Source organism: Vidua chalybeata, chromosome 13 (assembly GCF_026979565.1).
Source record: "Vidua chalybeata isolate OUT-0048 chromosome 13, bVidCha1 merged haplotype, whole genome shotgun sequence".
Classification (NCBI taxonomy): Eukaryota; Metazoa; Chordata; class Aves; order Passeriformes; family Viduidae; genus Vidua; species Vidua chalybeata.
Genome location: NC_071542.1, coordinates 15291960 through 15315458, shown reverse-complemented (window position 1 = coordinate 15315458; position 23499 = coordinate 15291960). Strand labels below are relative to the sequence as shown.

Below are 23499 nucleotides of genomic sequence, written 5' to 3'. Positions count from 1 at the left end.
TTTTTCTTCCAAAGTTTAGGAAAAGAGCCACAAACAACAACTTTACCTACCTATTGCACACTCCAGTACACGAAACCACTTCTTAATGCTTAGTTTATTGCAACGTTATCAAATTATTACCCAGCAAACAAATGCAATCCAAAGAAATGAATCGGCTGAAGCGGAGTGAATGCTAATGTAACAAATGTTCAAAATTAACAAATTCATGTAAAAGACTTCTCCCCCCACCTCACCCCTGAATTTCAATACCACTTCTCTGCTCTGATCAACCCATTGGCCCTATCTCATTAAGCATCTATTAAAAAAAAAACCAACCAGCCCAAAAACAAAATACCTTCCTTGCCATTTTGTAAACTATTTGGCTCAAAGCAAAAGCATTCTCTCTTCAAAAATGATGGCAGAAATGTATTTATTACACACAGTGGGATATGTATTGATTAAACATTTGGCTTTTTAGGAAGCAGACCAGTTAATTCTAAACAGCAGTAACATAAAAAAGTGCAGCTTACCAAAAAGCTATACTGAGGGACTGTAATGATCAAAGATTAAAGATAACGGAGGAAATTTGGGGGCATGAAATTGCAACCATATTTAAAATGGCTATTGCTGTTCTGGCATTTAAAAGAGGCACTCATATAAACCATGGTAGAAATGAGTAAGGAAAAAAAAAGGTGTAATAGGAACTAAGTGATTTCACAGGATAAGAGAAAGGTCACTTTCTTTCCCAATGTTGCTCCACCCTTTCTATACCAAAAGAGCCTGTCAAAAGGTAGATGGGATTCCTGCCTAAGGACTGAAAATGAAGATGGATCTCACAAGGACCAGCTTTGTAACCTCAGTGGTGTACAGCCAGGAATTCCAGCTATTTCCTATTTTCTCAAAGCTTTACCATTACAGAGACCTATGTGGAACTCATTTAATACCAATAAATAAAAACAGTAACACTAAAGTGATCACAAAGCACCTCTGCTTTCACCACAAGAGAGCACACACAGTGCTGGGGCTGGCAGCAAAGGATGCTGCAGGAAAGGGGCAGGTAAAGAAACATTTTGCAGTCCTGCAGACTCAAAGCAGAAGAGATGCCAAAGTGATTAAACCCTTTTCTACGGCCAAGTGGACTGGCATCAGAAGGTCCTCGGGCCAACTGCCACATTCAGCATTGTCAACCCATCATAAAGGTTTCTGCTTTCTCACCAATTCACTTTTCCCCTTTTCAAAAAGAAAAAAAAAATGCAAAAAAAAAAATTTACTGAATGAAAACAAAATTTTGTTCAGAAAATAGTGATTTTGTTAAATTTTACAAATTAAAGGATAAATGATTTTACTGATAGCAGGAATACTGAGACAGAAGGATTTGGTTTGAGGTCCTTGGTGCAAGCAGCAACAGGTTTAGCCTGAGCTTTGATTCATGGATTCTGCTGTGACAGGATAGAATGAACTTTATTCCCACTGTGTCTGCAGAGATGCAGATGTTCAGTATATATCACAATATCCTAATTTTTGATTCCCCATGGTTATTCATTTTGGAGCTGAATTTCCTTGTGTTTCAGGTATATATATTTCTCATCACATTTCAGCCAGTTACACCAGAAGCAACAGCTAGTGGGAAAGCCTCTTTATATTCTTTGGGATATATTTCTTTCTTACATCTTTCAAGAGCATAACCCACAAGGAAAAGAAATGTGACATACAGCTAAGTTGATAGAAAAAGGAAAAAAATGTTTCTGACTATTTGAGCCTGATACTGTGGTATTCTGCACTCAAAAAAATACATTGGAGAAAAACTCTTCATTTTAAGAGCTGGAGCTGAATCAAACATTTTGGGTGTGTCTGCAGGTGTTTTCAAACAGTAAGTTTTAAATCACCAACAAGTAATTTCCACCTCTGTATTTGTAAATAGGGGTTGCTTGGGAAACTTCTTGAATTGTGTCATTATTATTGTTGCTGCTATTCTTAAATTGAACAGGGCAGGAAGTAATGCAGTGCAAATAAAGTTTTAGAGTCAGATTTATTTGGCATATTTAATTCTAAGTGTTCAAACTATCTGGAAAGAGATGTGCAAGTATAACAAAGCCTAGGACTAAACATTCATACAGATATTTTAGCTTCAGACTTTCTTAGAGGGAAAAAAGCACAAGAGAAGAATGGCAGGCTATGAAATGGCCTGTCTCCACTGCATTTTCATTTGGATAAAAAGGAAAAAAACTGAAAAAAGAAGTCAAACAAAAGATTCCCTTACAGTTTTGGCACTGTGCTAGGGCAGCGTGGTTCAACAAAAGGTACGGGGTAATTCTAAGAACCATGACTGCATGGAGGTTACACTGGTGGCATGTCTCAACTGTGCCCACGTGCAAGAAAACATGCAAAAGAGCCTTGAATACTCCTCATTTTCATTGCATCTGTTCTTGAGGCAGAGTTCAGATTCTGTTCAGCTTCTCCCCCAACTTGAGAGACAGACAGTTACAATCATTTCATTTTGCATCTATTTCTTTCTGCTGTCTGGGTACTTTCCCCCAGTCTCTGCTATTCCCAAAGACTGCTTAAATGCTCTCTCCAGCTGTGGAAAAGAGCAGCCAGGGCTGGGGTCATGGGATGAACCTCAATGTCAGAAAGATCAGGTTTCTTCTGTCACCCAGACATCTTTTGCTACAAACCTGATGATGTCACACAGATTTGTCAAAATGAGTAGTTCTGATATCTGTGTCTAAAACAGCTTAACATCTACTTATGGGAAAAGGAAGGGAAAGGAATATTCAAATTAAATGTGAAAATATCTGCAGGTAAGCACCTTAAAGAGACATAATCAATATTTTTCCTTTATTGATGATGCTTTATTATCCTCACTGAATGCTAATGCCTGCATTCTCTGAAAGCTTCTTAATAGCTTATTGGGGCTCAACCACCAAGCAAGACTGCCATAACCCTGGGATTAACACGAGAACAGCAGTCCCTACCACACCCACATGCTGCATTTTGCAAGGTCACCATCAGAAAAATAGTCTGGATTTTCATCCCATAGGAATTTCTGATATTTGGGGAATTTCTCTCTTCTGAGTCAACACAGAAAGACAAAACCATATCCATATTTTCACAGAAAGAACTGTATATTCTGTATCAGATCCCTTCTCCATACGGGACCACAAAAAGGAAATTATCAGTTGGAAGAAAAGCTGAAATTCTTTTCTGCAATAAATATTTCAACCTACAGAGGCACTTGAGGCAAAACATTCCCTGAAGTTGCCTCTAACTGAAGGAAATGTTGAGGTACATGAGACCACCATCCAGTCAAGGTCCAAAGTGCACCAGGTTCCTCTCAAATGAATGAATATATTTGCTAAACTCTTTGCACAGATGTCCCCAGTAAAACAAATGTGACTAAACACAGTATTGATGTAGCCAGCCAATGCTAAATCTATTAAGCAACAACCTTCTGACCGCTTGGGAATTTTAATGAAATAGCAAAAGCCAAGATTGATATGACACAAAACACAGAGAAGACAGGACCCTTACGCAGCAAAGTGTGTTTTTTCATTGCTCTTGTCTTAAAGAAATATGGTTTAGAGGCTTTTTTTTTACATTGATTTTAAGAAAACTTCACTCTGTATCCAGCTTTGATGCAGATTCAATGTCATATATTGATGACCTGACAGAAGAACGCTGGGTTAAACCTCTGTACATCAACACCTGTGACGTGTGGAGAGGGTAATGGCTACTCTCCAAGGGTAATTCATCTAAAGCATTTGGGACCTCTGATATTCCTGCTTGAGCTCATTGCTGATGCACAATGTCATCCCATTTGCCCTGCATAACATAAAGCTGTCTTCTAATAGACACACACCTCCCCTTATCAAACAGCGTATTTCCCCAGGAAAAGATGAAAGCAAGCCACATATTTGATCCACCTGCACGTGAATAAAGAGGTTTTTGTTCCTCCCCAGTCTTGCCACATGCACTGAACCAATTTGTACAAAATGCCTGTTCCTTCACCCCAAAACTCTTTACCCCTTCACTTTGAATAACCTTCTGTGGGATCCAAAGTGGAATGGAGATTTGGGGTTTTGGCAGAGGAGTGGTATCCAAAGACCAAAGAGATATGGAGCTGATGGACTGAAAGAAATCAGGCAGGGCTTTCATATGAGGGCTTCGAGCCAGTCTGAGGAGGAGCTGAAAACCCTGGGAGCACAAGGATCCTAGGTGATACTTGAGACAACATCCCTGTCGGTACTTTTTCAGTGAGCAGCGAGTGGTTGGGGGCGAATCTAATGTCAGCAACAAGATGTTGTTTTCCCTGGAAGAGAGGTGGGGGATTTTTCCCCATTCCAAAAATCCTGGTTCATGATGAGGATAAAAGTCAGAACAGACAGCACACTTCACAGCTGCCTCCATCGCATAAACACAGCAATTTCACTTTTCTCAAATGCTAAAACTTTCTCCTGGAAAGGACTGTGCACTTATGGTCAAGTGCTAAGTAAGTGCCATCATCAGGTGTCTGCTCTCTGAATCCAGGCCATCCTTTAGATAATCAAGCTTGCCAAAGGCACACTCCTTGCTTTCAGTATATCATTGGCTACTGACCTTGCCTGGCATTTGAGAATATTTCATAGACCTCTTCCTGTTGGCTGGAAAAAAGGGGTGCAGCTGAGGACTACTCTGACCTGATAATCCAGCAGATAAAAAACATTCCATTCTGCGCTACAACTCCACACTCAAAAGGCCTTTCTACATGAGGATATTTGATATACTCTGCTTTCAAATTCATTGAAGCACACTATATGCTCCCATGTCTCTAATAACTTGCAGCCTTCTAGGAGATAGGAGTCTCTTGAAGCAGAAGAAAAAAGACAAACCCTCACAAAGACACACGGTTGCCTTTACTAAGATCTAGGACACAAAGGAACACAGAGACAGAAAGGACTTCTTTGATAATTAGTTCAAGTCCCCCAGAACCTACAAAACTTCTAAAACCTATCAAACTTCTTTCTTGAAGTAATAAAGTTTTTGCCCTACTTCTCCATTACCAGGTTCTTCTCCAGTTTTTGGCACAAAAGCTTGCTCTGTTCAGTGCTCATGGGCTTCCCTTTCATTCCCCACACCCCAAAATCTCCCTCCCAGCCCAAGGCTTGGCCAAGCCATACTCTATGGGTCACTTCTGGCAAGAGAGGGATCCATTTGCTGGATACTGTGGTAACACTGATCTGTTTCTTTTCTAGTGTAAATTGTGGATGTGGCTGACCAGAGCAGTGCTTGACATGAGGTCTCACACTTGCTTTAGAGGAGTAATTTGACAAAAGGAACAGGAGAAAAAAAGTACAACAAGGTAGATCAACATGGAAAAGTTAAAGCTAAACTACAAACTTCTCTCCCTCTGTCTCCAAATTCAGTTTATTGCTAGCAAAATGTGCATTTATCCAATTCTCCTTTATCACATCTACCAGGATGTGAAGTTTGCAGCTTTAGTCATCATTTGTCACCTTAAAACTCTTTTCATGCTGCCCATCTTTTTATTTTTATTATTTGGTTCCTGCAATAACCCTAGATCACAGTCAAGGATGAACAGAAAGAATACATAATTTCACCATCCCTGAATTTTGTGCCGTAAGGTTATTCTTGTGCTAATGTGATGATGAAGGTGTAATCATATTTGCAAAATGCCAGCGTGGCACTACTGAACACATTTAACCCAAAATTCGGTGTCATATTAATTAAACATTTCATATCCCTCCAACACATACTTTATTCAAGGCAATTTTTCATTAAGAAAAGAATCTAGTCATCCATGAACAATTCCTGAAGTAAACTTACTTCATGTGCTGACAGCTCACAAGTCAAACTTGTGCATTTTTAACGGGAAAAAAGAATGGCAAAAGCACATCTACTTTCAAAAGACAATTCAATGCCAGGCAAATATTAGGCCTGATTACATACAGAAATTGAATCTACATGATTATGAGGCTTCCTTGAGTCTTTAACTTTTGTTCTCTTTTAGTATATTTATCTAAATGGTTCAAAGGATACATTCAAAGTTACAGTCAAAATGACAACATACATTGAAATTCCTATTTGAAGAAAAAGAGCTTAGAAAATTACAGTTCTCTGTCTGAGCAGACCAAGTTAATAGGTGCAAAATGTTTTTAATCAGAAGCAGAGATGAGTATATTTACACTAGATTTGACTGAAATAGGAGGCAGAGAAGTTTGGATGGGAAGGAAGAAGATCAGTTGGCAAGGGAAAGCATAAACAATTTTTATTTTATTTTTTTTGTCCCAAACCTTGGACACAGAAAAACCTACACTGAATAGTTTGGACATTACCACACACATGCACTCCCCTCCTCTGCCTTGTTACATGCTTCCTAAGGGATACTTGACAAATGCCTATAAAATCAACAGAAAATCCAAATCTAACATCTTCTCACTGTGAGCCCACACAGCCTGCTGCTGATCATGCAGGCCATTTGGCAAGCACTGGGTCTGCAGGAGAGCAGCTGCTCCAGCCACTCTCTTCCAGTAACATCAGAGATACGAGGATTTGGGGAGAAATTAACCAAGTGATCAAAAATGGAATAAAAGATGTTAAGAGGTTTTTTCCTCCCTGTAAACATCAAATAATCCTCCATGCCCAACTGACTCTAATATTATTCTAAAACAGAAGATATTGACAACTCAAGCTACGAAAATAGATGAACAATCTGAAATATCCCCAAAAAGATCACATAGTCTGAGCCACGGAGGGAAAAACATTGTACAACAGCATGTGGGCCACTGAGAGCTCAGTATTTACTCCTCAGATCCTGTATCTTAGGCTCTTCATATCCCCAAATTGCTGGGGTTCCCCTGTTTCAGACACCAGTGAGAACAGCACAGGGTGGATGAAAGCATATATGCTTTTGTGAAGAGATTCAGAAGCCACATTGGTTTTAATTCACATATACTAGAAATACTCTTATTTAGACAAAATCACAACAAAACTGGAGCACATAGACCTACTTCCTTACCATTGTAAAGCATTCTTCAGTTTGGGATCATAACCTCTAAGTCAGTTCAAGAGTCTTCCGGGCAGCTCATTATTTATTTGGAAATACCAAATGTTTCAGTCCCCCTCTCTGATCTTGACTGGTCCTTTACCTGAACTGCATTGATGCTGCGAGGCTTATATGGCCTGCCTTGATCAGATGGGACCTTTGCTTTCCCTCTAGAAATCTCCAGTTTCTCCAATCTCTGCTGGGACAGAGCCCCACAAATCCATCACTGCTTTTTCCTGCAGCAGCCAACCTCTAAAACTCAAAGACAAACTCTTGCCTTAACCCTGGAAGATGTATGTCAGCCTTTCTGCAGAGGTGAATCTGCTTTCACAGGGATGTTTCAAAACAAGACTGCAGTTTTGTACTCTGCAGTTTCAATCAGGATCCACCATCTGCCTATTTGAGAGTGCTATTACCCACAGCATCACACCGAAATCATGTCACCTCAGCCTGTGTTGCTGGAACTGGGTTATATATGGAAAGTATAAATGTCATCATAGAATATCCTGACTTGAAAGGGACTCACAAGGATCCTTGAGTCCAGCTCCAGCACAGGACAACCCCGAGAATCACACCAGCATGTCTGTACAACAAATCATCACCCCACACTCTTGCACAGGGCTCAACTGCACAAGTATCTGTCACAGCATCCCCTCAGCAGAGGGAAATCCTGCAGAGCATCACTGCCTCCCAACTCACAGCAAACCCCATGCTTACAGCTAAACGTGTTCACACAACTTGGCTAATATGGCACAAGAGTCCCATGATGTTTCAAGCCTCATCTACTAATTGATTTGATAAGTCACAGCCTAGAAAGTTCTTCCTACATGTTACTGTAAAAACTACTAGAATCTTCAGTGACACTGCACATAGACACGGAGTTGTTTACGTCCTCTTGATCTGGTTTGCTCGCTAATACTGCCAGTCTTGTTTCAAAATTAAATCAGTCTTACCAAACACAAAGCTGTTTTTCCCCATTCCTCTATAAAAGTCTTTTAATGATCCTTTCATGTTCCACTCTCTTTAGCTTGGCCTTTTTTGGCTGTTTCTGAAAAAGCTTCAACTCTCCTTAATCTCCAGAGCAACCGCTTTCCCCTGAGCTCGCTTTGTTTCCACTTTTGATTTTGCACTCCCATGGTAGCGCTCACTCCTCACGTATTTGTTTACAGAACAAAAGCCACCAGTCTTTAAAAGCACTATGGAGTGGAAAACACCCCTTTTAGGTAATTTCATTCAGCTGTGCCAATAACAACAGCTATCTCTAGTCAATCCTACTGTGATGTGCAATTACTTTCTTGGAGTAAAAAGAAGCAAGACAGAACAAGGACATGCTTAAAATGTTACCTTCAGAAGATGATGTGGAAACACACAGAACAACTCAATTATGTTCTCAGACCTACGTGGCACTGATGAAGTACAGACATTTCTGCAATTTGCTTTCCAATCAACCACATTTGTACTAAGATGGGTGGACAACGCTCGTTACACTAAGGAGAACCATAAACACTGTCAACTAAGGCATGTATAGATCACAAAACCTGTTTAAATCTGTGGGGTTTTGTGCTAAGGGGGGAAAAAAACACAACTTGTTCCCAGCCAACCATGATACATGTGGTAAAGGTAACTTACAGACAGCAAAGGGATGGCAACTTTTCCAAGGAAATCAGGAGGTTTGTCTCCATCTTCATCAAACACTGTCACTTCCAGAACATCATGAATATCTTTAATAGGGCTGGAACAAAAAAGTGCAGACACATAAAAAATAATATTCAATACACATGCACACAGTGTCCTCCACAAAGACCTGAGACTACTGTTTTACTAATTAAGTTTGTATTACCTTGGGGTATATAAATTAGCATTTAATTAAATTCCCCCCCAAAATGAATAAAGTGATGGGCATTCCCCAAGCTTTCCCCTCATGTTTCAGTTGCATAACTAGGTGAAGAAACTACCAGACAGTGACTTTTTGGTATTTTTTTGTATTGGTGATGCTATCAATGTAAAACTCAGCTCTCCAACAGAGAACGCTGGCAACTGGGAGAGGTCAAGGGCTGAATTCAAACCCAAGTTTCAGTGCATTAAAAAGTGCACAGTGACACACACAGAAAAGTGTGCTGCAGAAAACCTGGATATAATGGGAAAGGCTTTCTAGTGGTATTGAAAGCTCCAGATAAAATGGACTCATCCACCCAAAACAATCCACACTGCTTCAAAATAAATCTAAATCATCATTAGTTTATAAGGGGCTTAATTAATTTTTTTTTAATGGACAAAAATCTAAGGAGAGATGAGAGTACCTGACTGGTTCTGCAGATTTGGTGCTTGGACTAGCCAGGCAACATTAGTAAGAAAGTCAGAGAGAGTCCATAGCTGACATTTCTGAGACCCACAGGAAGTACAGACACAAACTTTCTTTTTAAATAAAATAAATTTGGATTGTTATTAGATTTATTTTTCTGGCTGAACATCCGACAAGACTCATCTGCTTGGCACAGTCTCAGAAAAAACAGGGATGAGTAGAAGCTCCTTGAGAACAAAGTATGAGAAAGGACTCCAAGAGACAAGCATTCAGCTGCACCCCTGAATTAAACAGAAATACAGCAAAGTATTTCTATTCAAGAAATCAGATAGTTTTTCTTGTGTTCTCATCCAGCCTAGTATTTATGAATGTTGCTTTAGCAAGAAGTTTATAATTTTCAAACTGTTCTTCAGTGGACAGATGCAAACGTCACAAATGCTTCATTGCCAGCCTTTGCACAGACTGCTGCAGTCTTGGGAGACATTTATTTCACTCACTTATTCACAAAAACCTTTGTCAGCATAAAGCAAGATTAAAAAATTGGGCGGACTAAAAGCAATATCTAAATTATAACTTTTATTATTAATAAAGTGACAAATAAAAGAATACCTTGATTTCCATAAAAATTTGCATCTAATTTGGAGCGTTTGACTAGTTTAAATTCAGAAGACAGACCAACACCAACATGAGCTCGAATTCTCTGCTTACTTCAAATTAAACAAGGATTCTACCAAGGTTCAATGAAACATATTTTATTTTAAGTTATGGAAAATGTAGGCGTGAGTATCTGGTCTCAACTTTCTGTTACATTATCTCTTGGATCAAACTATGACTCCATTATGTCTAGTCATGATTCTTCCTATAATTATCACAGTAATTTTTCTTTTAATGACTTCTATTAATAAACTCCATGCAAGAACTAGTAAAAGGCAAAAGGCTTTAATGAAGTTATATTTGAGATTTCTCCAACATCCTCTCTGACTATGAAAAAAATGACATATCTTAAACTTGACCTTTGCATTTCCCCAAAGTCGATAGCTTTCCTAGTTAAGCTGATAAGTGGAGTTGTTGCAAGATTTCCAAAGCAATCCACTTACAATGTGAAAACTTTGTTCCACTCTGGGTTGAGGTTCTTGTAAACGGTGTGTGTTTGAAGCATGTCATTTCCCAGCTCCAAGACACAGAAAGGATCACTTTTACCTAGGGAAAGGAAAGAAAAATTAAGTGGACCAGTTATGGTATTTAGTAGGCAGACTCTTTCTTTGCAGTAGGGCTGAGGAAGTGATTGGTTTAATAAAATTACACCCATTAAAGCAACTGCAAAGTGCCCCGTTCTGTGGGAATGATTTGCCAAAAAAAAAAAAAAAAAAACCAAAAAAAACAACAACAAAACAGTATCTCTGATCATCCCCAGTTCTGGAAACTCCAACACTTACCTTACAGCTCACTCAAGGGGCTTCACTCTAACACCTGAAATCTGAGACCTTCAGTGAATCATCCCCCAGCCCTTACAGCAAGAAAGATCTGTTCATGGTGACAATTACTCAGCTGCCCTTAGGAAAGCAGCACCATTGCTCTGAGCCAGGGAAGGAGCAGTGCTGCTGTTACACTCCCTGTTTTATCCTCTGCTTAGAGCCTGTGGTCTTCTTCAGTGGATTACAGGATTAAGTATCCACATCATGAGAGAAGAAGCACAACACTGACTGAAATCAGAAGCCTTTCTTCAATTAGTTCCATGTGAGCAAGTCCTTGAAGCTATGAAGGCTCTACACGGTGACACAGTTGAAACAAAACCCAACATCAACTGGAGAATCCATGCATGATCCAAGTATTGTACTTACAGCAAACAAACAGAGCAAACCCCCCACAACAAAACAAAACAAAGGCACAGAAAATTCCTCCTCTCTAAAGAAGGATGTCAACATGGACTCTATTAGGTGAACACATGTTCGCTAATGTATTTTTTGATCACTCACATTAAATGAATTTGTAGTTTTCCCAACTCATTGCAGCTCAGCAGTTTCCTTTGTGAGAAGAGTGGCCCCTTATCATCATGTCTGGCTCAGTAACTGATTTAATCTCATCTCCAATGCTCATGTACAACTCAGCCTAACTTCTATGTAGGCAAGTAAATATGTCAGTAATGCAGGGATTTAGATATCAGACAAACAAGCTATTTAAGCAAAAGCTGTCCTTTTCTTAATCCTTATTTTCTGTATTATTAATGCAGAGCTTTTAAGGGTCTTACTCTCAGAAGTTTATAAACTAAACAGAAATCTTTTCAGTATGTAAACAGTGGGTATTAACTAGTCAATATTGGTGAAGTTTAAAGACCATGTATATTACTGGAATCTATTTGTCTTCTCCTTTTCAGCTTATATGCCAATTGCCTGATAAGTGTGGAAAATGCATGTAGCCTTTCAGAGAAACTGCTTGAAATGCAAACTGGTATGTGCCAAAAACAATCCCACTGTATAATTTGGTATTCTGAATGCTATTTTTTGGTCAGTGAGCAAATGCAGTGTTTGAGAAGAACTCTCATGCGTACACAGAAAACATCCAACAAAGCAGAAAAAGTCATTTCCACATCAACAGAACTATTATCTAGGAATATAAAAGTATGGAAGGCTCAAACTGGGCTAGCTGTGGGTGAAGAGCTTCTACATATATGATACAGCTGTCTGGAAACCAGCCCAAAAATTTATGTCCAAGAGTAAAATATGGATTTCCAGAACACTCTTCGAAACCAAATCAGATAGTGTGTGTTTCCTGATCACTATTATTACAGCAGGCTAAAAACTTGCAATTAAAATCTATGATGACAACATACAGAATTCCCAATCACACCAAAATCCAATCTTTAGTGTGGGAATAAGGTATAAGGTGGCATTACACCCATCATACCCACCCATCTGCAGGACTGGGGGGATTTAAGATTCCTGGCTGCTATGGGAAGGGACAGGGAGGGGACACTACCTGCTCATACTGCTCCTCTATTAACCTCTGGAAATCTTTGTACCTCTGATTCCCTCTGTGATTTTCCCTTTATTAGATTTTTAGCTGGGACTTTGAATTTACTTTTATCAATAACAATAAATCTGAGCAGTCTCCTTGGCAATGCAGGAAATATGGCACTGCTCTAGGAGGGCTCTATTATGGAAGCCCATAATTGCTGCACTAATCATTTATGAATGGCTCAGAACAGATAATTAATCTTTATGTCTCTCATTTCATGATCAGAAATTATGCTATTTTTACCTAAAATGGCTGCATCCTTTTGCAATTTGGTGGGTCTATTACAGCATAATACTAGGATATTTTCAGCACTGCCATTGAAAAACAATTTGTCATTTGCTTCATGAATCAGGCTCAAAGCCTGGGTTATTTTGAATATAATGACAGACTGAGTAACCTTTTACTTAAGCAGAATTTCATTCTGTGCTATGCACAAGGAATGTGTATCACACACTCTGTATGAAAAGTCTTTGAATTGCGGAATCAAGAACCTGAGTGTCTCTTCCAATGTTCATTATCCACCCACATGCTCCTGTTTGAGTACTGAGGGAGAGGGGGCCAAATCCATCACTGATGCAACTGCTTCAGCATCAGCAAAGTTTTCCAGAGGGTAAATAACCTTCTGGGCTCAGCTCTTTCCACGGATTCTGTCTATATAAAACTCCACATATTTCTAGATGGAACTTTTGGCACATGGCAAAGCTGGGGCTGTTCTGCTGTGCTACACTAATCAAATTAAATTAGTCAGCAAGGTGCAGTTACACTCCAAATTCCATCTGGACCTATATATTATGTCAATTTAGATATGGATTTCTTTACAAGTTACCTTTCGTTATTGACAAGTTGTGGTTTGTTTTTTGGTTTGGTTTTTTTTTTCAAATTAAGTTCTTCAGTTCCTTAAAGTACTGCTCTCTGCAGTAAACATTTTTTTCCAATTCAGGGTTAGCAGTGAATTGAAGATAGCCCTAAAATAGTGGGCTTTCTCCTTTGCTCCTTTTTTTAGGAGCAGCAGTCTCTTATGTAACAATGCCTTCACAAAAACAAGGGAATGGGGCAAAAATGTTTTCCCTCTACCATCTTTCCTGCCTTTATCAACAAGTTATCTTAAAAAAAATTACTGTGTCAGCAAATACACAACACACAATGCTGTGCCTGTGAATTATGAGCTGCTGTGAGATAGAGAGGGGAATTAAAAGGTCTCCAGAATCCTGGAGAAGATGATAATAAAAATAGTAATATCCAGGCAGTTGCTACAGAGAAGTATCAACCTCCTAGACTTCCCCCAGAGGTACAATAAAAAGTTGTGGTTTTAAAAGGTGTTAGTGTCCACTGCTGTCAGGACCAAGCACAACCTGAGGAACAGCTCAGTGGAAAATCCATATTTTTCATGGAGTAAGAGCACCAAAAAGGTCATCCCAAAGTGAAGCCTCAAATAAGCTCTAAGAGAAAGCATTGCACTCGCAGCCCCATTGCTGACAAGTTTTCTCTCTCAGGTGACAGCCTGCAGCATCACCCAAACCCCCACACCCAGCACCACATCAGACACCCCAACATCTTTCAGTCTTGCCCCAAACTCACAAGACACCTGACAGAAGATGGAAAGGCTTTGCTTTGCAGGTGCTTTGCAGGCACCATCACTGTGTATCAACTTTTACTTTACGTATTCCTGATGGAAAAATCACTTAGCACGATGTGCTGTTTTAAAGTTCTCTGTCAGATTGCTCAGGTCTAATGGGAAATTAAGATCTCCATTCACTGGACCTTCCCACACACTTTTAGCAGTCAAATCCATTTGGTATCTCAGTTCCCTGAGGCAGGTTTCAGTGCTAGAGAGATGATGGGATGACTTTTCCTTGATCCACTGATCATTTGCAATATATTACAGCATCACATGCTGCAAAACAGAAATAAAATACCTGAAAAATCTGCTGCCATCAGGTCCACTGCTTTTAAAACTTTGACTTGTAAGAAGCCAATGTCCTTTATGTCCCGAAAGGAATTCTTTATACACTGCAGGGAGAAAAGCATGGAGATGTATTTTGCTTGTAATTCAGTAAGAAACAGAGACTATTGGACCACTAAGTAACTTGTCACAGAATCAGTTAGGCTGGAAGCAACCTCTAAGATCATCAGGTTCAACAACTAACCCTGCACTGCCATGCCCACCACTAAACCATGTCCCTAAAAGCTACATCTACCCATCTTTTAAATACCTCCAGCACTGATGTCTCAGCCACTTCTCTGGGCAGCCTGTTCCAGTGCTGAAAACCCTTTGGCGAAGAAATGCTCCCTAATATCCAATCTAAACCTCCCCAGGCACTGACTTGAAATACAGTTATTCCATCCTGACCAGCTTTTGAGGACGTGGAAGCCATCAAAAAGCTTTATCTTCCAACATTTAAAGTCAGAAAATAACCTTCCCAAAGGAGGGAATGAAGCTAGGTATATTATTATCTCTTCATGATATTCAGTGTCTCATTCCCCATGATAATCTCCTAATACAATTCAAGTTTGCAAAGAACAGCATTGTTTACAACAGTTTAAAACAACAGTTTAAAACTCAACAAATACAAACAGCCAAACTGCTTGGGTCTATCTGCCCTGCCAATCTCCTCGTCATTTGACATGCAACTACTCCACTTAATAGTTTTCTTTGGTAGGGGACAGGTCATTACGACTGGAGGATTTTCTTTTTCTGCAATTTTGACTATTTCAAAACAAATTAAAAAAAAAAAAAGTAAAAAATAAAAGAAACTCACATAACGCTGAGAAATCTGTTGCCGCTCATTGGGGTCTCCCAAGGGGCAGACACACAGATCAGAGATAGACACTCCTGTGCATGGGGCAACAGCAATCAGCATCAGCAGGGACCCTGGGTGTTTCTCCAGAGGCAGCTCCAAGCAGTTGGTCTGCTTTGCTGGCAGGGCAGTAATGTCAACGTGGCAACTGGAACAGCATTGCCAAGGGTTAATAAGGAAAAAGAGATGGTAAAAAAAAAATAATAAAGCAACATGATATTGATTTCAGCAGCAAGCAGGCACCAAAACTTTCTGCTTCTTCAGGATAGAAAGCGTGCAAAAAATATAAACATCCCAAAATTAAACACGGGAAACCAATTAGGCAGATCCTATTGCACTTACTGTCCGATTTTGCTTTCTGGTCTGTCTACTGGTAAGGGGAGGTAAAAGGTTTGGGCTGCAAGTACAGGAGGAAAACTTAACTCTGGCCTGCCTCACTTCCCCTCTAAAATCCCCCAGTGTTTTGTGATGGATTTGAAATACAATTCAATTTCACCTGGGGGAAAAGAAAAGGGGCAAATGCAAAATTTAAAACATTAGCCTAAAATAGATTAGTTTCTTTAAAGTCACATACTCCATTTTATGCTACATTATACTGTATGCCCCAATCTCTTTTACAAGCCTTACTAGAGCTACATTTTCAGTGTACTGTTATATTTCCCAAAGGGAAGGATTGTCTTAAAGTCCCCCCCCACCCACTCCTTGCATGTAATATGTATCATTAACCTGATGCTTCCCCTAAAAATAAAAATAAAGAGGATAAAAGAGAAACATTCATAAAGAGACAACAATAAAATATGAGCATGGGCTAAAGCAGAGAGATCACCAGGCAGCCAGTTACACATGAAGGGAGTGGTTAAATGCAACAAAAAGTCTAATCACTTGGCTCAGCTAAATGCCTTCTATTTAGAAGTCCAGTAAATGGAGTGGAACTTTCTTGAACCTCCATGAAAGCTTGGCTCGTAAGAAGAGGCTGAGCAAAAGTTACAGATGAAAAAGGGCAAAAACCAAAAGAAAACAAAACAAACAAACACACAAAAAAATAAGAAAAAAAAAAAAAAAAGAAAAGGAAGGAGAAGGTTTGCTGCCACACTGCAAGAGGAGGAACATTCCTCAAAGGGATGGGCAGTGGCTGACTGAGAGCGAGGGGTTTTGCTTCACTTAATGCCTGCCTACAAGTTTTTATTTAAACTAAACTTGTTAAGGTGTTGTCTTAATAGGCTAAAATTCCACAGGGTTCCCCCAGGTGTGTTTCTTCTGGGTAAATGGTGCATGTAGTGTTCCTGATTGATCCCATTCCAGTAGTAGAGCTGGAGCAGTTTATGCCCATCTGCTATAAATTGCATGCTTTCCACTTCTTAACAGCCTATTTTCTGTGAATGCTAAAGGGGGTGAAAAAAAAGAGAAAAAAAAAATCTCACAACATTTCAGCCTGAGAACCCAAGAAACCGTGTTATGAAGTAAAAGCCACTGCTCTGATGAGTTTCTAAGCTGTCCAGTAGCTCTGTGTATTAAAACACAACTCCTTAAGCTTCTTCTGACCACAATCAACGGGAATGACTTTGTCTTCGAGTGTGCTCTTATTTCTCCACTCCTCTGGAGGTACAACAGGTTTCAAGTTTACTCTTATTAACTGCTTTCAAGTGCTTTGAAAGAGAAGGAAAATAAACCAGGCAGAGTACCAAGACTTCTCGGCACGTAGGCTGCCTCTCAACACCATTTCCAAGTGTGAGAGGTTGCATTTAAAGCTCATTGCTACGCCTAGACTCTTCAGAAAAATATGACAGGAAAAGTTACAGCAGGAAGGAAAACAAAACAACAACAAAGAGAGAGAAAAATATCTTATTTCTTTCCGAGAAAAGCCCTTATCACTTCCACACTGGAGGTCAACATCACCTTGGCTGCATTAACACCACCGTGTCTCAGGCTGCAGCAATTTCAGTGATACTTTGGGTATCAGCACAAAAGGGGGGATGTATCTTTATCTTGGAGTTTAGTTTTTTGGTTGTGTTTTTTTTTTTTTTTTCCTAGATGCAGAAACTGAAGGAAGGAGAGGGGAAATCTCAAGGTCACCCAGCTGCTCTGTGGTTCAGCTGGCAGCAGAGGCCATGTCTCCCACATCAGCATTTCATACACCACCCACTCAGTGCAGTCCACAACTGGGAAAAGCTGCAGTTGATTTTTATGTTTAAAACTTTCCATGGAGTAAGACAGAAAACACAACTTGTTCGGACAACAGCGTATCTCCCACCAATAGATAACCTCAAAGTCCATTGAATGTCAAAGGCAAAGTTAAATATAATTCTATCTTGTTTTGGCAACTTGGAATTGCTTCTCTTCTTAAAAGAATTTGATTTGCATAAGGTTAAAGAAAAGATGGAGTATAAGGGTGTGGGGGTCAGAGGGATGCACATGTGGAGGGGAAAACAGCAGGAGGTGGAGTGTAAATATTTCTTTCTCAAATCATGTCTGATTTCTGTGCAAACTAACTTTCCTTAAAACATCTGTGTTCACTCAAGGTATGCCTATATTTTCTTGTGAGGAGCTGAAAAGAAAATCCATATTTGCACTGGCAAAAGGCTTAAGAAAGAACAAAAAAAAAAAGACAATCTGTTTCATTTAGGTTATACAAGCAGACTGCAGAGAATGCAGCTTGGTAAAACAATTAGACATTCAATTTACTATATAAATTCAGCAATTTCCACACTAACACTTCTACACTATTAAAACGAGTCTAATGATTTCCAAACTACTTCCCTCATTCTCGTGAAACAGAAACGTTTCCTTTCCTTCTTTCTCAGCCTTCTATCTGCAAGATCTTACTACACATAATTATTTCACAGGAAAGTGGTGAGAGACTTGTGATGGGCACAGACTCAAACTAACAGAGGTAATCCACTTTTGTTTAAAAGTCGCCTGCTCTGACTGCAAAGGGCAAAACTCTCAGAACATTTGTATTTTAGGTGATACAAGTGATCTCCTGAGTTAAATTCTCTACAGTAATCCTGTCTTAGGATACAATAACTCTGCTTGTTGTCATCTTTTCCTGTATTACATATTAAATTCAGACATAATCTTTCACACAAGTGGCTACATGCACAATCCATAAGGGTTGCAGTTCTGTAAGTTAAGAATGCATTGTGCACACAACTGTATCTCTTTCCTTTCTTTTAACCACAATTAATTAAATGCTTTCCTTCCTTCTCCTAATCATTATTAAGGTCTACACCTCTATATTAGCCTCTAGTCCTGTACAGCTTTAGTTTTCATTTAAGACTATTCTTCTGACTTAAAGCCCTCACCTGTAGCTTCCTTTTCCCCTGTTTTTTTATTCATTTTGCAGAGAAATAGTACTTGAGAATAATACACAGTAAATATGGGATTAAAATATTTATTTATCAGGGCATCACATGTTAAAATTTCACTAAAAGGTGCTGAGGCTAACTTCTTACTAGCCATGGAGTTGTATTACATTTTCCCAATCACAGTTAATCAAATTATGACAGGAATCTTTAAATATATATAAATACATACAAAAAAATCTGTACACAACAGTGCCAATTTACCTCCTGCAGACTTCTTGAAAGCCCTTCACAAAAGAGATCAGAATCATCAGAGAGTACACAAAGATGTATCTATGGTTAATACTTGAAATTTCAAATGCCACAGGTGCCAGGGAGACAATTAATAAGGTCTCATTATGACTTATTCAATGGACAAATTTTGTTTTTTCTGATTCATCCTACAGCCTGGTGAGATTTAAGTGAAGGTTTTGGTTGCATCCATAATGGGGATTTTACTGCTCCATCCCAACAGCACAGCCTTTAAAACACAGGTTGTTTCTTATTGCAAAGACAGTTTCCTGGAGGCATTCATCATAAAGATATTGGATGCACTCCAGTCTCAGAGCTCATGGTCTTAAGTTTAGCAATTTTTGTAAAATCTCTTTCTTGAGGTAAATATGTGAAGGAAAACCCTTCAACATTCTGTAGCATCTCTTTTTCCAGAACATATCCCCTAACGCAGAAACACTCTCTAACAACCTGGCATAAACAATTTAACTCTGCCTGGGCAAATTCTGCACACGTTAACACCTTTGTTTATTCATATACATTAACATCATCTCCTGTTTATAGCATGCCTCTTCTCCCAAAGGACACAAAAAGCACTCAATAAACGTTACTAACAGTCCTGTGCAGACTAAATAGAAGGATTATTTCAGCCAGCACCAAAATGCAGCCAGCCCTCTGTGTCAGAGCCTGCAGCTGAACCACTCAAGGCTGTGGGATTTTAAGTGAGGAAGAGAAATTGGACCCAGCTGAAAATCTGAGGAGACTGCAGGTAGGCTGAATGTAATAATTTCACTTGTGATGTGCACTGACAGTGAGGGTTTGCTTTGTGATAGAAAGGTGACATGAAATGTTTCCTCACTAATTCAGAAGGAGACAAAACACCCCAGGTGTTTGTGTTCAGCACCAGAGGTCCAAGGCATTCCTTATTCTACATGTTCCATGCTCTCCACAGACACTTCGGGTCCTATTTCAAGAACAATATTTTGCCTCGAAAACAAATTATGCCCGGGAGAAGAACCATATTCCAGAGTCTTAAGGCATCCATACTATCTGAAATCCTGGGTGTAAAGGAATTAACAGGAGTCTTTGTGCCACAAAAGTTTATCAGGTTTGACTCTGCTGTGAGCACCTCCAACTTCATTTAAATATTAAAAACATGCATATATTTAAAGGTTTAACCAACGCAGTTGGAGATTGAACAGGCTGGAAGGGACCATAATGAATTCTAACTCTATTCATAAACTGACCACAAAATTATTAAGTCAGATCCAGAAAATTTTATTTTTTCCTTAAAGCCATGCAAATTATTTGAGGGCAGTTGGCTGCACTGCTGTGTGTAATGACCGAATATAACCCACAAACATTTTACTAAAGAATATTTCTTACAATGATGTTGTGAAATCCAGAAATCTCAAAACTCAACTTGGAAATCATGGAGACAATAAACATGGCACCTCATAATGCTGTTTTTCCAACAAAATCCTTCTCCAGATTAGACTGCATTTGAACCCTTCTTAAAATATTATTTATAGGGTGTCAAAAAGTTTCTACACTGTAAAAACAATACTTGTTATTATGCACTTGGTGTTTACCTATTCTTGCAATTGCTCTTCAAAACTAGTGTATTTTTCCCTGGTTTGATGCTACAGCCAATTTGCTGTGCTTAAGACAACAAAAGCAAAAGATTTTTTTCTCCACATAGACATCAAAAATAAATTTAAGCATGGAATTATGGAATTGTTTGGGTTGGAAGGGATCTTAAAGATCATTTTGTTCCAACCCCCCTGCCATGGGCAGGGACACCTTCCACTAGACCAGGCTGCTCAGGGACCCATCCAACCTGGCCTTGAACACTTCCAGGGATTTACCCTGGAAGATTTACCTTTACTTTAAGATAAATCTACCACACAGACCTACCAGTGCTGAACAGAATAAGCATCTCACTGATCGTTTTTGCCACACTAAACACCACCTGCCAGAAACCAGTAGGAAAAAAAGTCGGGGGAAGCTGAGGGAAAAATTAAAATAAAGGGGAAAAACCTCAGGAAGAATTGCTCCAGCATCAGAGACTGACCTGAGGCAAGCTGCAAACACTGCTTTATTTCTTAACTCTAAACAGAATATCAGAAGTAATGGAAGTAACTGTGAGAATGGAAGGAACAGATTCATCTTCAGCCACTTCTCCATGTGATGAGCAACAGCACTCAGCCAGAAAGAATTTCCTGCTCTGCAAAACCACAAACATTTGTAGAGGCAAAGGGCATTGTTCTTCTCAGTGAATAGTCTCAAACTATTTGAATGCCTGAAGTAAGAGAATGTTCTTATGAGTTACTGTTATTTAGTCAGCACATTGTGAAACCCTGGCCAGGTGAGAGCAGCAAATAACTGCAGGCAGGGTTCCCACCCTCAGGAAATTGAGAGTTGTGGCAATGATCCTGCCAGCAGATGAGCATGGACAGACCAAAGAGAGTGTCCAGTAGAGTGAATGGTTCTTGGTGCTGCTGCGTGTCCAGAACAGCACAGATGTTGTTTGGGGAGATGGGTCCACAGGGCAATGCTGAAAGCCAAAACAAGGAAGAGAGAGGTACTACTAAGAAAACAACACAGTACAAATTCAGACAGAGTGGAATGGAATTAAAGAATCTTAGAAGAACACAACACTGAAGTGCAAACAGAAAAAAAAGGACACCACTCTCAAAAAGAGCACAAAATCCCTGGGCTGGCAGCAGCACAGCATATAAAGATATGGAGCAATATCACCACAAGAATACAGAAAAGTCCTGCCTCTTGATGCCACTGAGCTCCCACAGTATCTCAGATTTTAGAGGTGGCTTGGGTGTCTCTGCATTCAGATTTTGGCTAATTGATTACCCACTAACAGTTTTAACAAACATAATGTGAACATAACCTGGACATGACTGGAATAAGGACAGAAAAATACATTATGATGCTGGTAATGAAAACAAATTAATTTGTTTAAAACAATAATCAAAATAACTTTATTTTTTGTACTTATTTTGTACTTAACCCATTCTCCCCCCCACAAAAAAAATAAAATCTAACTCAAACCCAACTTACGTTCCCAAAAGCTCCTCGTGCTTTTTGTTATCCTTTCTCCACACCTCAATGTCCAACATATCCTTCCTGTCAGAGAAGTAGTGAAAATCAAACTGTTCCCTCCACTGAGGATTTGCACTCTTACACAGTGTCTAGAAAACATGCAGTTATAATATTTACTTTTCTTAAACAGTACTTATTTTCACAGTATATCAAAAAGAAAAAAAAAAAACAATTCTACAGAACAAGGTTGGATGTAAGAGCATCAAGTACTAATGTTGTTCCAACCAAAGCTCCCCAGCCCATCACATATAGTCTCATCTTCCTAAATACTCTCTTTCCTCCCTCTCAATAACAATAAATATAAAGTTGCCATCTGAACAAATGGCTGGAAAAATTCTGAAATACAAGGTAGACCAGCTCCATCACACCCTGGAAGAAATCAGGAATACTCTTTTGAGGACAATCACCTGGAAACAGGTTTCAATGAATTAAAGAACCCAAAGCAGTATTTTTTCACCCTTCTGTGTTAAGCAGACAGCTCAGTCCTGCATCTGCATCTGTGAATCTGCAGATTCACAACACATCTATGGACCATTAAAAAGATACATAAAAAAGGGATTGTAATGGGAATAACGTCTATTTATTCTAAAGTAACTAAACCATTTGTTATTTTTCAAAACTACTTTCCTAAATAAAAAGCATATCATGACCTTGGTTTGAGGTCTGATGTGAGGGACAGAGTGCAGGTTTCAGATGCGCCTACATCCAAATGTTATGTTCTGTGAACTTGCTCTGTACATTTTGTACAGGAGGAGGTTTGTTTTCTCCTCCTCTGCACTTCCAGTTCATGACATGCAGAGCTCTTGCTCTCTCAAAAGAGTATTATTTTAATTATAGCCTTTCTTCTTATTAGACTTTCCAGATGAAATGTGCATCTTTGGGAACCTCATTCACTTCTTAGAATCTTATATAACTGAACTGTATACAGATAAACACAGCCTAGAGGAATAACAATTAATATCAAAACCATGGAACATTTTATCAGTTTGGGGGGCAGGTTCTGCAATATGTAACATATTTTTCAAGAAAAGTACTTTAAAATAATTATAATTCCCCTGCACTGGAAACCATTTCAGGTCTGCTTTTCCAGCACTGCAAGCCCAACTTCTGTATTGGCAGAGAACAAAACACATGTGTGATACATGTAGCTTTATTTCATTTCATATTAATGTCAAACATCCATCAACATGATGAGTATGTTAAATGCACAAAATACTGATAACACACAATATTCCTAACTTGCTCTTTCTCTACCGGCATCAAAACAGAGCAAAATGTTAATGCTTCTGGTTTGGTCTCCTGATTTTGAACTCACTAATCAAAAAGAGTATCAAGAATTGTTCCATCTGAAGTAGCAACACCAGTAAAAGAAACACCAAGCACCTTATTGACTTCAGACAACTCAAGGAAATCCTTAATACTTACCTTGCTCTTGTATCTTTGATCCCCCAGTTTGAGGAGAATAAAAATCTCTGCCAAGCCCCCTCTGGGCATGTTCTTCCCCTCCAAGAGGGTGATGGTGACCAGCCCGTTCCACAGCTGGTTCTTGCGCAGGGACTCCGAGAGCCGCAGGTTCCGCGTGAAACTCGACTGAAAAGCGAGGCACAACACGGAATGTTTCAAGTTCCAAACACATTTTCACGCTCACGTTAACTGTGCTATGAAAGCACA

The 23499-nt window shown here is 39.3% G+C and overlaps 1 protein-coding gene across 2 annotated transcripts in view; it reads right to left on the bottom strand.

Moving 5' to 3' along the window:
* Positions 1–23499, bottom strand: part of MCTP2 (multiple C2 and transmembrane domain containing 2) — a 99026-nt gene that overhangs the window by 45942 nt on the left and 29585 nt on the right. For both annotated transcript variants that reach the window (XM_053954699.1, XM_053954700.1), the window contains 6 exons: positions 23254–23418; positions 21787–21917; positions 15098–15284; positions 14255–14348; positions 10421–10523; positions 8651–8753 (listed from right to left, as the gene is read on the bottom strand). In XM_053954699.1, the coding sequence (XP_053810674.1) occupies positions 8651–8753; positions 10421–10523; positions 14255–14348; positions 15098–15284; positions 21787–21917; positions 23254–23418 (783 nt within the window). The remainder of the gene's footprint in view (positions 1–8650; positions 8754–10420; positions 10524–14254; positions 14349–15097; positions 15285–21786; positions 21918–23253; positions 23419–23499) is intronic.